Source organism: Balaenoptera musculus, chromosome 2 (genome assembly GCF_009873245.2).
Source record: "Balaenoptera musculus isolate JJ_BM4_2016_0621 chromosome 2, mBalMus1.pri.v3, whole genome shotgun sequence".
Taxonomy (NCBI): domain Eukaryota; kingdom Metazoa; phylum Chordata; class Mammalia; order Artiodactyla; family Balaenopteridae; genus Balaenoptera; species Balaenoptera musculus.
In genome coordinates, this window is record NC_045786.1 from 5,563,703 (window position 1) to 5,579,418 (window position 15,716).

Consider the following 15,716-nt stretch of genomic DNA (forward strand, 5'->3'; position numbering starts at 1 on the left):
TTATTGGAGTATAGTTGATTTACAATGTTGTTTTAGTTTCTGCTGTACAGCAAAGTGAATCAGTTACACATATACATATATCCTCTCTTTTTTAGATTCTTTTCCCATATAGGCCATTACAGAGAATTGAGTAGAGTTCCCTGTGCGATACAGGAGGTCCTTATTAGTTATCTGTTTTATATGTAGTAGTGTGTATATGTCAATCCCAGTCTCCCAGTTTATCCCTCCCCCCGTCCTCTTCGGGTAACCATAAGATTGTTTTCTACAGCTGTGATTCTATTTCTGTTTTGTAAATAAGTTCATTTGTACCATTTGTTTTAGATTCCACATATAAGTGATATCATACGACATTTGTCCTTCTGTCTGACTTACTTCACTCATTATGACAATCTCTAGGTCCATCCATGTTGCTGCAAATGGCATTATTCATTCTTTCTTATGGCTGAGTAGTATTCCATTGTATATATGTACCACATCTTCTTTATCCATTCCTCCATCAGTGGACATTTGGGTTGCTTCCATGTCCTGGCTATCTTTTACTATTTACAATAGAACCCTCAAACGGAATTTATCTACTAGCAGAAGTTTCTATATAAATCATCTGCTGACTCTCTCTTCTAGGTAATGTGTGTGTACATGTGTATCATGGTGGCGGGGGGAGCAGATATTCTAAAAGGTGCAATACTTGGTGATATACATTCTTTTAGAGCAGTTCTTGACGTTTCATAACTCACCTTTTTAAAGAATACGGTGAAAGCTGTGTCCATGATTCCTAGAAAATCGCACATAATCCTTATAATTTCAACAGGTTTGCAGATCCTGTTAAAACCATCCATGAATTTTTTAGGGGTGCGTGGAGCTCAGATTTAGAAACCTTGAGTCGGGGAGGGATAACGTTAGTATATTTGCAGTGTGGATACACCAATCCTGTATCTTAAAGGGGGTGCTTCCTGGAAATATGTGCAAAACTTCAAAAAGGTGATTTTTAAGGCATGTGAAGCTCCTTCTTTTTATGATAGCTTTTAAAAAGTGCTCATAAGCTCCATCTGATTTACATGCTTCAATTTAAATTTTATGAAATAAGAATTTGTAGTCTTGAGTGAAGCACGCATGCAGGCAGACCTCCTTTTATCGCACTTTGCCTTATTGAGCTTCACTGATACTTTGTGTTTTTACAAATTGAAGGTTTGTGGCAGCCCTGCACTGAGCAACTGTGTTAGCACCATTTTTCCAACAGGGTTTGCTCACTTCATGTCTCTGTGTCGGCAGTTTTCACAATATTTCAAGCTTTTTCTTTATTATTAAATCTATTATGGTGGTCTGTGATCAATGATCTTTGCTGTCACTGCTGTAACTCGTCGAAGGCGCAGATGATGGTTGGCTCTCTTCAGCAATAAAGTATTTTTTCACTAAGTTAAGAATTTTTTTTTTTTTTTTAGAAATAATGCTATTGCACACTTAATAGACTACAGTATAGTGTAAACATTTGTACGCCCTGGGAAACTCACTTTATTGTGGTGGTCTGGAACCGAACCCGCAGTATCTCCGAGGTAGGCCAGTAGTGTATATATATATATATGTTTTCAACTCCAGTAAAACATTGAGAAAGCCTTTCTGTTTTCAGTTTTTCTTGCTCTTTGTCAGTCAGCTTAACAGGACAAAACACCGCTCTGATACAATTGACCACGAGTTAACAAACTCGTCGACCCATTTTCTCCTGTTTTCGATCTGAACTTTCTTGTCTAACCTTCTGCTGTGCCTTTAGGCTTTTCCCACCTGTGTAGCCTCTGTTCCAGTCACCTGATTCTTAGCAGAAGTGCCTGCCCTTCTCTCCCATTCGTGCTCATCCTTCCGAAAGTTGAGATGCATTCTCATCTTTCTCCACAAAGCCCTTCTTTCCGGCCAACTGTGTGGAGAATAACGGATAAGGTATCCACAGCTTTTTAGCTTCGAAGGACCACATCCCCCAGAGACCATGACCTGAGTGTGAAAGGAAGGGGTGGTTCTGGAGGCCTTGCTCTGTATCCAGGGGAGGCAGCAGGCTTCACACGGTTGAGGAGCCGGAGCTGCAGGTTGGGGGCCTCACTCTGGCTTTGAGCCTCTGTGCCCCCCCTTCCTTCCCCTGCTGCCTCCCCCTGACGATGTCGTGTGCAGCAACGCCCCGCTCTGGGGAATCTCGGAGCTCCGTGGACCAGACGTTGGCCCTGGATCATCACTTGTTCAAACGGAAGAGCAGGGAGACTCCCTGAGGTTAAAGGCATAGTGATCGTCAGAAGGGGAGTTGACAAAGGTACAGTGTGGGTTTTCCAGCCCCGGGAATCTTCCTCCCCCCCACCTTCCTTCTGCCTCCTGTACCCCTTCATCGCCACCAAAACGTAAGGCAAGGAAGGAAGAGAAGCAGCCCCGTGTGGCTGCTCTCTTGCTGAAGTCATTCTTTTTTTCTTTTTTTTTTTTTTATTGAGGTCCAGTTGATCTACAATCTTGTGTTAATTTCTGCTGTACAGCAAAGTGATTCAGATATGCATCTATATGCATTCTTTTTCATATTCTTTTCCATTGTGGTTTATCCCAGGATATTGAATGTAGGTCCCTGTGCTCTACAGTAGGACCTTGTTATGTATCCATTTGCTGCAGTAATTCTTAATTGTAAAAGAAGACGTGAACTGTTGGCAAAACGTCGTGTGTGTGTGTGTGTGTGTGTGAGAGAGAGAATTGGATTTGTCCAATCTCCCTCTTAATAATTGAGGATTGAGAGAGTGTGTGTATAATACTACATTATAATAATTTTTAAAGTTTAAGAGCCTAGATAGCTCTTTTTGTGTCCCTGAGCCTGCTTTCTGCATTGATTGCTTGAAATTTATTCAGTGTTCTTTTCTTTCTCACTCTTTTCCGTGTTTCCAGACTTCTTAGGCATCTTTGCTAGAGGAAGGAACCTCCATCCTTTTCTTGTCCTTCACTAGATGTCACCCCCTCCCAGGCCGTTGAAGGTCACTGCCTTTCCTCTTCGTGCTGCGGCTCCAACCCAACTCCCAAGTTAAAGCTGTTTATTGATGCCCTGCCTGGTTGATGCTGTAGCCCCTCTGCACTGGAGTGTGATTTCCAAGGTGTCCTCCTACAAGAGCTCACGGTCTGGGAGGACCCCCGAAAACTGCATGGACCATTCCTTGGTTCCTTCTGGGAACTTAATGCAAGATTCAGACATCAGCTAAATTTTGCATCCTCAGAGGAGCAGAAATCCATGCTTGTTAGCTTTTTAGAAGATTTGTTTGGCTCTGTGTACACACTTTTTAGACCCCAGGGATAGATATTTTTGCATGTTAGACTTTATACTATAAAATCTGCCTTACTGCTTGCTTGTCACTTTTTCCCCTAATTTTTGTATACTTGATTATTCTCATTGTTGCTGAAAAAGTGGGACCATTTTTTTTTTTTTTTTTTTTTTTGTGCAGTAAATTAAGTCAGGGATAGTTTTGGTTAGTAAAACTACTTGAGCTGCAGAATCTTAAGGAGGCCCATGCTAGGATACACTAAGTATGTCTTTTCTAGGTGTGGGTGCTCAGTAAGTACCATTGATTAACTGAAAGCATCACTTTTGTCACTTATAATGCTAATAATATTTGGGGGATCTTGGCCATTGTTGGGTGGCTGTTTAGCTATTTTGCTATTTTAATTTTTACCTTGAGCAACATGTAGATCCTGTTAAATGAGAATTTGCTTTACTGTTCCATAATCTTTATGTTTTTAAATAACCTGTAACTACCCTAATTCACTGTTTTAATAGCTGCTCTGGGGGAAATCCCATAAAACCTACAAAGTTGGTTGTCATCAGTATACTTTTGAACTTCAAATTCTTATCCTAAGATATAATTAGTTCATTATCCACCTCGTGTCTTTGGCCAGAAAACAAAAGTCATTAATCACTATAGGTACAAATGACCTTTTTTTTGCATATAAAATTCTGAAGAGCATAATTATTTGCGAGAGTGAGGAGATTCTTCTTTACATGCAATCGTTAAAATGGCATTCAGGACGGTGATTCCTAATTTGCTGAGAGAATTGGCATCTATGTAATTAGCCTAGACATTACCTCTGTGGTGTGAATAGACTAATGCCTTCCAGCTATTGTAGCCAAAGGCTTTCCTTTTACTCTGACCAAGAATGCCCCAATTCAGATTTCATATAGTTTGACATTTCCTATAGTTTCTGTTACTTTGGTGTCTTCCCACCAGGGTGAAGGGGGATGGTTGTTATCCAATATCGTATTCATCAAATATTGGGACAAAGCAGTGTCTGCTTTCACCATTTCTTCTCAAATGGTCTTCTTCCCCCACTGACTGCCTAACAAATAATCTCACTCGTTTTCCTGTATGCTGATGTTTTGGGTCATTTTTCTAGTAACTTCACTGCAGCAGTGTAACTCAAGAATCAGCATAACTGGCCCCATTTGAATTTTCTTCTACCATCCCTTTATCCTTTGTTCAAGAAATTTTATACAGCAGCAGAAGCATGTAACAATCTGACTGGGCATTTTTATTTGTTATGACGACAGACAAAAATCTCCAATTTTTTTTTTTTTTTTTGGCAACATCGCATGGCTTGTAGGTTCTTAGTTCCCCGACCAGGGATTGAACCTGCACCCTCGGCCGTGAAAGCGCCGAGTCCTAAGCACTGGACCGCCAGGGAATTCCCTCAGATCTCCTGTTTTTAGTATAAATATGTCAGGTTTGGGGAAGCAGTGCTATTGGATTTATTTTGCTTTACCTTATCCCGTGTGGGATCTTCGGGCATTGTTTGGCCCGTGGGTCAGGGGCACTTTGGTGTTCCTGGAAGTGAGCCCGAGGTGGTAGCATTTCACCCCTGGCCGCGCAGGGCGCGTGCCCGTCACCGGGTTGTGTCCTAGTCTCGGTCTCGCTGGGGGCCGTGGCTCCCATCAGGTCCCTGCTCTGAGGCTCCCTCTTCTTGCACGTGGGGCGGCCGGCATCCCACTGCTTTCCCATGAAGGAGGCAACGGCCGAGCCACTCATTTGGGGTTTCAAAGAGGCATGCGGGCAGGGACCCCTGGTTTCCACGCTCTGGGCTAGTTCTGCTCCTTTGCAGGAATCGCCAGAGCCGAAACCCGTCTGGGTGACGCTGTAGGAAGAGCTGTCGGGGGAGTTCGGTGGAGGCGGTGGGGAGACTTCACTTCCAGACTTCATGCGCGTGCTGAGGACGAGGACCTCCACGTGTTCCAGCAGCTTCCGGGCTCCCCGCAGCTGGTGCCTGCTCTCTTCCTCCCCTCTGGTAGCTGAAGGGGACCCCGTTTTCAGCGCCGACCAGACGGTTCTGAAGACCAACGCGTGACCCCCCGGCCCTTCCGTGGGCTGCGGTCAGGCGAGCGCCTGCCCTTCTGGGTCGCGTGGTGCCTGCTGCACCCAGAGCCCGTCACCCTTCGCGGTTTTGTTTCTTTGCCTCGGGGGGCCGCAAGATGCTCCTGCTGAAAAAGCCCCCGGATCAGCTGCAGCCCAGCTGGGTTGCCTCTGCCATCGCTGCTGCCCACTGTCCTGCAGCGACCCGCAGGGTTTCCAAGGCCAGAGGTACAGCGAGTGGCACCTCGCCGCGGGAGCACACGCGGGTGTGGTGAGCTGCTGCCGGGAGACTGGGTTCGGTGGACTCGGGGATTCGGTGCTTTTTCCCGCTCGAGCGTCATCCGTACTACCCCGCACTGATTTCGCGGCAGTGAGCTGTGTGGGAAAGCAGACGGTGATGCGAAGTGGTTTGACTGCAGCCCCCAGGCTGGGTGCTTTCGCCACCTGAAGTGTCTTTCGTGTTTGTCTTTTTCCCATGTTATCAGCCCCTGGTCTCAGGAGCTCACTGGGGTGGCAGAGGAGTCCTCACTGGGATCCGATTGATTATTATAATCTTATTCCCCATGATCGTGTGCCGAAAGGGACATGCGTATTGGATTCATGATTTTCACATCACCACTGACTTTATAGTTTTCTGATCCAAAATAGGGTTCCCAGACCAGCATCGTCACCGTCCCCTGGGAACTTGTTGGAAATGCAGATTCTTGGACCTCACCCCAAACTACTGAATCGGCAACTCTGGGGTACCCCCCCCCCAGAATGTGTTTTAACAAGCCCTCCAGTAATTCTGATGTACTTGAGGGTTTGAGACCCACTGCTTTATTTATTTATTTTAAAAATTTTATTGGAGTACAGTTGATTTACAGTGTTGTTTCACATGTACAGCAAAGTGGTTCAGTTATACATATACACATATTCGTTCTTCTTTAGATTCTTTTCCCATGGAGGTTATCACAGAGTATTGAGCAGAGTTCCCTGTGCTCTACAGTAGGTCCTTGTTGGTTATCTATCTTCTATCTTTTTTATGGCTAAATAGTATTCTGTTGTGTGTGTGTGTGTGAGAGAGAGAGAATGAATGTCTGTGTATCACATTTTCTTTATTCATCTGTCAACAGACAACTAGGTTGTTTCCATATCTTGGCTGTTGTGAATAATGCTGCAGGGAACATGGGGTGCAGATACCTCTTTGACATAGTGATTTTGTTTCCTTGGATTAAATACCCGGAAGTGGAATTGCTGGATCATATGATAGTTCTATTTTTAGTTTTTTGAGGAACCTCCATACTCCTTTTCCCTAGAGGCTGTGCCAACTTACATACCCATTCTAGATTGTTTGATTGATTCATTTATTTATGCAATCATTCATGCTGAGCCTCTCGGCATGCGGGATCTCAGTTCCCTGACCAGCGATCGGACCCGCGCCCCCTGCAGTGGAAGCGCGGAGTCTTAACCACTGGACCGCCAGGGAAGTCCCCCCACTCTAGATTTCAGTTGAAATAGCCACACATAACTAGTGGCTGCATCCTGGCCTGCCCAGCCCCAGAGCATCTCCTGCTGTTTATCATTGTGTGAATGCACTCCTAAAAGCCTTTAAGAAAATATGTTATTGATTGTGCAGTGGTTAATTGTCTATCCTAGAACAAAATGCTCTTAGAGCGAAGCTCCAATTGCTACCACAGTAGTTGCTTTAGGTTCTTACGTTGGAGAAACGGTTGGCTGCTGTTAGCTAGTGGGGGAAGCATGTTCCTGAAGGTGACACTGATTTTGTGAGTGCGCTTCATCTGTGCAGCGTCCAGTGGCTGCGCCTCTCCTGAGTGTAACCGGTGAGGACAGATACGTGTCCTTCTAGGAGGAGTTACGTGCTGTTCACGCGTAACGCTGGGTCAGTGGGTTCTTAGGGTTGAGCCTCTGGTCTGTCTGCTGTGTCCATCCAGTGCCCCCTGCCCCAGGGAGCTTTGTAAAGAGATGTTCATGGAGATTAGGCGAGCCCCGTTTTGCCCGCCGTCCCCGAGCCCCCCAGGCACTTCAGGTTTCTTGTTGTGGAGCCATTCAGAAACTGTGCAGTGGCTGATTGCTGAGTCTGGGCCGGTACATGGTTCTCTAGAAGAAACTCTAGAATAATTTTCAGGTTGTTAGATTGAGAAGGACTTGAAGGAAGAGAGGGTCTTCCTGGGCTTGTTAGTCTGAATAATTACAAATGCCAGAAGATACGCCGAGATCAGTCTCTGGGCATACGTAGTTCCTGGGGTGACGTGACGCCATCTTTGTCCCCTTTTCCAAAACACAGCAGGCGCTTTGGGCCTAGAGCATCCCCAGCGGTCACCGGTCCTCTGACCAAAGCAGAGGGTGGCATGTAGGAGACAGGGCACACCTGAGAGTCCTCAGGGGCCTTTCTGCAACCTCCTCTAGCAACTGAACTCTCAAAATTGAAGCAGCCATCATTGGTTAGACAGAAAATGACACTGAATTCTCTGTCATAAGCAAAGTTCTGCATGGCTGACCTTCCTAACTGAGGGCCCCATTTGTTGCATTATTTAAATCCATATCATTGATTTTCGCAATCCAGCTCTTCTTAGAATCCTAGAATGCTAAAGCCAGGTGGAAAGGAATGTAGAAATGGTCATCATCCAGTCTTCTTTTTTTACTGGAGGAAACGGATGCCCAGAGAGGTTGTGAGTTGAGTTAAGGACACACAGCAAGTTCAGGGCTGATCGGGGAGTACAGAGCCAGCCCGGGATGAGCAGGCCAGGCCTCCTGGGTTCTTCGATTACACGGCCCCTCTGTTTCTTTTGTGGACTCAGCTCCTTGTTGTCTGTAGGCTGCGTGTGTACTGCTGGGGGGTCCTGGTCAGAAGCTGGACAGAGGGATGAAAAAGGAACATTTCAGATGCGTGATAAGAAATATATGGATGCTCACTGCTTAGTTATATTTTATTGATTTTTATTGATTTTTTATTTTTGGCTGCATTGGGTCTTCGTTGTTGCACTGGCTTTCTCTAGTTGCAGCAAGCGGGGGCCACTCTTCGGTGCAGTGTGCGGGCTTCTCATTGCGGTGGCTTCTCTTGTTGCGGAGCACGGGCTCTAGGTGTGCAGGCTTCAGTAGTTGTGGCTCACAGGCTCTAGAGCGCAGGCTCAGTAGTTGTGGTGCACAGGCTTAGTTGTTCCGCGGCATGTGGGATCTTCCCGGACCAGGGCTCAAACCCATGTCTCCTGCATTGGCAGGCGGATTCTTAACCATTGCGCCACCAGGGCAGTCCCTGCTTAGTTATATTTTAAAATGCTACTTCTTGCTAGCATGTCACGTAGCTGTTTTGAAAATTCCACCAGGATATTCTGACTGGTGACACATTGCTGCTCCCTTTTTATAATAGCTTTTTGTAAATTGTTGGTGGATCTGCGTATATGATTTAGTTACTGCACAGCTGTTACTCATATTGTTAACTGGTTATTTTTTTATGGACAGTTTTGTTGGGATTAGTTTGCTTTCCGAGCACTAGACCTGTCTCCATTGATGACTCTGATACCCCTTCTTTTGTAACTTACTTTCTTTAAATAGCATGCCTCTGTTACTTTATCCCAAAAGTATTGAAACGCTAGGTGCTAAAAGTTTATGCTTCTGTGCACAAAATAGCATTCTCTAAATGTTTGTTGAAAGAGCAAAGGTTATCCCATCCAGATAGGTCTGAAGGTTAATTTCTTTTGGATTTAACTATGGCAGGGGAGGCGGGGGTGGTTTCTGTAGTTTGGGAAGACTATTAGCTGTGTAAGTTTTTCCCTTTCTTGTTTGAATGGAGTCTTTAGCAAAAAATTCACATGCGCACCAAAAATCTGGGAGAGGTTGAGTAAATTGAATGTGGGGTTATCGTTTGTGTCCACAAAACAAAGCCCTAAATCACATTTAGCATAATTTGTGGTTTTAAATTGGACTGATTTAGCAAGGAGAGTGAAATAATCTCTCATCCTGTCAAGAAAGGCGATACCTTCGGACCAGCCTTTAATTGCATTGGCAAAGTAACTTCAGGAAGGTGGCAGTAATTCTGGCTGCATTTTTCTTGGTTTGTGGTTAAATTGAGACCATCATTTTCTCCTGATTGCACTAACTTTCTTTATTGCTCTTCAAACTAATCAGATGAATGCACAGGGAGAGAAGCTTAGTGGTAGCTGGAGGGTAAACAGGGAAAGGGTGAAGTTTCTGAGCAGGGCTGTAATCATCTGTAGATTTGCACTTTACACACTTCAGGGTCCAGGTAGAGAGAACAGGTAAACGAACACCTAGAAACCTAGCAGGTACAGCCTGATGAACTTGTTCGTGGTCGTTTACACAAAGTGAATACCATTCATTCCCGCAAAAGTGTGTTATTGATGACACACCTAAAGACATATGCTTTTGCAGCAGTATAGTATCGTACAGATAGGGCTCACCTACATTCACGTTGGCATCGGAGAATGCGGTGCTGGAGGGCGTCCCCAGCTGCCTTGATTATCCCATTAAAACCTGCGCTTTTGTCTCCATCCCACAACCAGCCTCTTCAGTAAGTAACTAATCCACGCCTTGCTTATTTTCCATCTGCACCACTGCCTCTTCCCAAGTGTCTTAGTTCAGACTGATTCGTAATCTTCACAATCCCTTCCTCCAGCAAATGTGTTTCTCTTAACTTTTACCAAACCTGCTTCCCTCTAAAAGAAATCAGGTCATCGATACCTTAGACATTTTATGAAGCTGAAAATGATGACTCAAAACTGTAACGAACTGTGTGCCTGCCGCTTTATTTCTCTTCCCCTGAGAGTTACCCACTGGAGCTATTGGAATGGCTGTCTTCTTAAATATCTCAGGTGTCTGTCTGGAAATGTTACGCACACCTTGGTCGTGGTTCTAAGCAAAGGTGCCCCCAGGTTTCCCCAGTCTTCTGGGGCACCCCTGGAGGGGGGGTTGGGATGGGAAGAAGATATACTGACATAAGACATAACACTTCCTTCTCTTGTACCCAAGGCCCTTGTCCATGGCTTCAGTTACCTGAATAGTGTTGGTATTAAGAGTTTCCATGAACCGTGGCTGAGCTGGTGGCCCGTGACCAGTGTTTGTAGAAAGACTCAGTCAGCACATGGGGTAGATGAAGTACAATCTATTGCAAGGCTTTCTGCTGAGAGTTAGTACTTTTGAGGTAAAGATGCCTTTGGCTTTTACGTTTGTATTGGCAAGTATATACTCTAGGGAGGGAGGAAGCTTTCAGCTCCCCCATGGTTTATAAAATGAACCACTCTTGACCTGCATACTCATATTCATATCATGCTCCTGAGTTGGTTTTTCATACGGCTGTATAACAGTGCCGTGATATGTTGCTAATCTGATATAAGGGGGTGTGTGTGTGTGTATTGATCAATGTGCAAAGGCCAGAGGCCAAAATCAGAAACTAAGTAGGTTGACTGTTTCATCATTCACGGTTGAGTTTAAAAATCACTGTGGTTGAGTCCAGTGTTAAGAGCACGGCTCTTCAGATAACAGATTATTGAAACAGCTGATGATACATTACTCGGGAAGGGGTGTGGAGTTTGCTGCCTTTCTTTTGGTGGAGATGTGAGGAAACCAAAAGGAAGAAGACAATTGCACTTAGTAGACATTACATGACAACAATAAAAGTATAGTTTTACATCTAAGAGTTCTCATCACAAGGAAAAACATTTTTTTTCTTTTTCTTTTCTTTTGTACCTTCGTGAGATGATAGATGTTCACTAACCTTATTGCGACAATCATGTTGTGTGTAAGTCAAATCATTATGCTGTACACCTGAAACTTACACAGGGCTGTATGTCAATTGTATCTCAATAAAACTGGAAGGAAAAAAAATTAAAATTTAAAAAATAGAAGTATATAATGCACCGTAATGTTCACTTATAGACGGTTTATGGCACAGAAATGCTCTTCTGCCCTTTGAAGAAAACATTTCCATGTCTACCGGGTGGTGAGCTGCTACCTAAGAAACACCTACAGAAATTAAGTAAGACGTATATCCGTGAACAAGATGGTCCTGCTGGAGTTCCATCTTTCTCTCATTTGGAAGGAAAACAAATGTTCCTGCATTCACACTCAGCATTTCTGTTTCCGTAGCTGTGCCGCCAAACATAGCGGAACTGAAGAATTTGGAAGTGCTTAACTTTTTTAATAACCAGATTGAGGAGCTTCCCACGCAGATCAGCAGCCTTCAGAAACTCAAGCACCTGAACCTGGGGTGAGTCTCCTGAAGGGGAAGGGGAACTGAGAAGCGGAGGGGCTGAAAAAGGGGGGTGTGGGCAAGGGCGAGGGAGGGTTTGCCATTCATAGGATTACATAGGAGAAGCTGATTTCTAATTTCTTTCTATACTTTAGGTTTTTAAAAAAGTTTTATTGTTTTAATACATCCTTCCAAAGGCCTACATTACCGCATATCTATTCTCACACTAATTGAGAAGCTAATTGTTGCAATAAGGGAGTCTTTTTTTTACTGTATTTTGTTTCCAACAAAATTTTATTTCTGTTATGTTGACCGGGAAGGGACCTATTTGCATAGCTAGCATGAACTGTGCAGACCAGTTGTAACATGGTTGATTTTTTTTCTTTTTTAATTTATTTATTTATGGCTGTGTTGGGTCTTCGTTTCTGTGCGAGGGCTTTCTCCAGTTGCGGCGAGCGGGGGCCACTCTTCATCGCGGTGCGCAGGCCTCTCACCGTCGCGGCCTCTCTTGTTGCGGAGCACAGGCTCCAGACGCGCAGGCTCAGTAATTGTGGCTCACGGGCCTAGTTGCTCCGCGGCATGTGGGACCTTCCCAGACCAGGGCTCGAACCCGTGTCCCCTGCATTGGCAGGCGGATTCACAACCACTGCGCCACCAGGGAAGCCCCAACATGGTTGATTTTTTTCTCTATGTGTAGTGTAGAAATAGTGTCCAAAGCACCTTCCTTATCTACGGACGGGAGGATACATTTCCTGACACTGCTTCATTGATTCTTACAATTTTTCTTTTTTACAGTCGAGATGTTATAATCCTGTGTTTCTCTTTATACAAAGGTGAAGAGAGGAGTTTTGATTCAGCTGAGGTTGCAGAATCAGGGTGCAGTGAATAATTATAATTCCTTGTGTTCTTATAATGCTTTACAGTTTCCAGAGTCCTCATACTGGTATTTGACCCTCTTAACAATTGGGAAGGAGGAAGGGCAGGCATTACTGCCTTCATTTTGTGGAAGGAAGCCAAGCCCTTTCCAAGAGGTTAAGTGACTTGCTGCTGATTGCCCCTGAGGTTAGTGGCTGAGCCCGGCAGAGAACCCCATTGTTGGGGGGTCCATGCCTTGTCCATCAGACACCATAGATGCCACCCAGAACTCGGATTTACTGAATTTCAGCTTCATTGTTGTAGCTGTTCAAGGAAACTGCCCACTCTTACCTCATCCTCTGTGTAGAATAATATATTCATTAAATTATAGCCACTAAGTGCTGTGATTCCATTCGTGATTTACATGGCATGGCTATAGACGCGGGCCAGGTATTTATCAATTTACTAGGAAGCAATCATAAAAAAAAAAATCATCCATGGACTGATTTTTAGTTTATGTTTTTCCACCAGGGGTCTGGTTAGACACTCTTAATTTGCTGTTCACTCTGGTTGAGAGACACTCTTTGTAAGCTCTGTGAGCATTCTTTTCTCCTAACGTCTGAGGGGAAGTAGGGTTTAGAGGAGGGGAAAAGTCACTTGATATCAGATCGCTTTTTCCTCCTACAAATAGAGAGACTGTATACCCATCTGGCAGAGCAGAAAAGAAAGGACCCTCCGTTTACATCTCTGATTTGAAAATTATGAAGTCCTAATATTTCATTTGCATATAAGAAAGAAGCTAAGACAAGACGTATGTACTAGACATTTATTCTTACTGTTAATCTCCTCATCATTTACTAAGTGAGTTAATAGTTACAGGTAAGGTCCAAAATGGCAGAGAGTCGACTTCCACTAGACCTTGAGCCTCAGTAAACATCACTGTAACACATCAGCTAAATGACACACCCACAGGCATTATGATAGTTCTGAGGCCGACCATAAAAGGCCGAAAAGTGGGTGGGGCCCAATTCTTGGAAATCCCCACCCCTTCCCCAAAATAGGTGGAATACTCCTCCCACTCATTAGCCTCTGAAATTACCCACCCCTAAAAAAACTGACAACCCGGTACCCTGGCATCTCTTGCCTTCTGAGATGACCCACACCCTGTCTGTAGAGTGTGTATCTCCCTGAATAAACCTTCTTTCACTAAAAAAAAAAAAAAAAAACCTGCTAGGAATAGTACCTGGCACACAGTAAGCCGTACCTAAATGTTCACTTTTATCATCATCATTGTTTTATTTATGGGTTCATTTATCTCAGGACTATGTAATTGCCTTTTTTTTTTTTTTAATTTATTTTTGGCTGCGTTGGGTCTTCGTTGCTGTGTGTGGGCTTCTCTTGTTGCAGAGCACGGGCTCTAGGCGTGCGGGCTTCGGTAGTTGTGGCTCACGGGCTCTAGAGCGCAGGCTCAGTAGTTGTGGTGCACGGGCTTAGTTGCTCCACGGCATGTGGGATCTTCCCGGACCAGGGCTCGAACCCGTGTCCCCTGCACTGGTGGGCGAATTCTTAACCACTGCGCCCCCAGGGGAGCCCTGTAATTGCCTTTTCTGCATCAGGAACCTTGTTTGTTTGGGGATCGAGGGTGAAAGTCACAGCAGCCCCTGGCCTTCAGGATGGAGGCAGAGCGGCCGTCAGTGAGCAGGGCCGGGGTGCGGCTGGCTCGCTGAGTGTGGAAGGTCGTCAGACGGCAGTCGGAGAGAGCGACAGGGAGCATGTTAGCCTTCAGGTGGGAGTCTCGGAAGGGTTCCTGCAGGGGGTCGTGTTAGAGCCGAGACTCAAGGCTGAGAAGACTCACAGGAGAGGGAAGACATCTCCGATTGCGAGCAGGGCTTCCGTTCCAGGAGTTGCAAGTTGCATGGGGCCGCTGAGCGTAAAGGGGGAGGCGGGGGGAGGCTCAGGAGGTGCGGCCAGGCAGAGAAGCACGCGAGTCTGCTGTGTATTCCATGAGCGTGTCTTGAGCTCTCTGCCCTGTGCCAGGCGCTGTTCAGGTGCTGGCTGTCCAGGCCTCAGGGAGCGTACGTCACAGCTGGGGAGACAGCCTGTAGAGAAATAAATGTCTGTCGTGGCAGGGAGTCAGGTGCTAATGGAGGGCCTGTGTGTGTCAGGTGAAGGAGTTCTGGTCTTACCCTGCCGTTGGGGAGTGTGCACAGGGAAGCGGCGGGCATGAGACGAGCTGAGATGATTCGTATGAAGATCACGCGGAGGAGGGGTTAGAGGAGACCTGTAAGGCTGCCAGGTTAGCATTCCTGGTGAACTAGGGCAGGGAAAGTGAAGGCGGGGGAGGGATTTTATATGAAAAACAGATATAAGCGGTAAAATCGACGAGGCAGTACGGATGGGATGGGATGGGATGGGATGGGATGAGATGGGATGGGATGGGATGGGATGGGATGGGGTAGCTGATATAGAGGTATGGGTGGAGACAGCTTTGGGGGGAAGGTAATGAGCACAGGTTTTGTTTGGCTGGGTTCAGGATGCCTCCAGACAGAGTTGTAACCTTTCCTTTTTTTATCAGTCACATCTGAGTTGCCTCTTTGTCGTCTTTGGAGCTGTTTGCATTTTTGGCTCCTGGTGATTTATTGATTGTGTAGCGCTTCCTGTGTTTAAGTACGCAGCTACACAGATGGGGTTGTCAGAGTTTGAACACAACTCTTAGTTCTCTGGGAAAGGAATTAAGATGAGTTTACACAAACGATACTTCTGTCCTCGAACGGCATGAAGAATTATACCTACATATCCCTGGTTAAGGCAAGGCACAGAGGACTCCTTAGAATATACAACCAGAATAATAATAAAAAAAAAAAAACTACACACAGGAGACCCTATACAGCAGAGCAGTTAGGCCATGTGTAGGCATAATCCAAACTGCGCGTTCAACCAGAAGTTGATTTTGAAGTTTTATATCCTATTTGCTATTTATTCTGATGATCTCAAAACTGGAAAGGATTTTTGGGCCATCTGAATAAAGAGCGGAAAGTTGAATTATGCTCTTCGTTATTTGACAAAAAATGTAAAGCTACATAGGTTACAAGTTGATCATCATTTCGGGGAAAACCTCATGGCAGGAGTGTCGTGCCAGCTATTCTGGAATAACTTTTGACCTAGTGAGATGATGAAGCTTATCTTGTGAAGATGTAAAAGTTTTCACTAAGGACAGTGTTCAGCGTTCGTGGGTTTGTTTTTGTTTTTTTTTGTTTGTTTTTTTGGCTAAGTATGTGAGCACATCCTCTGTGGAGGAGAGAAAAATA

The 15,716-nt window shown here is 45.1% G+C and overlaps 1 protein-coding gene across 3 annotated transcripts in view; it reads left to right on the plus strand.

Moving 5' to 3' along the window:
- Positions 1-15,716, plus strand: part of RSU1 (Ras suppressor protein 1) — a 195,916-nt gene that overhangs the window by 32,187 nt on the left and 148,013 nt on the right. For all 3 annotated transcript variants that reach the window (XM_036843196.1, XM_036843198.1, XM_036843197.1), the window contains exon 4: positions 11,451-11,571. In XM_036843196.1, coding sequence (XP_036699091.1) covers positions 11,451-11,571 — 121 coding nt within the window. The remainder of the gene's footprint in view (positions 1-11,450; positions 11,572-15,716) is intronic.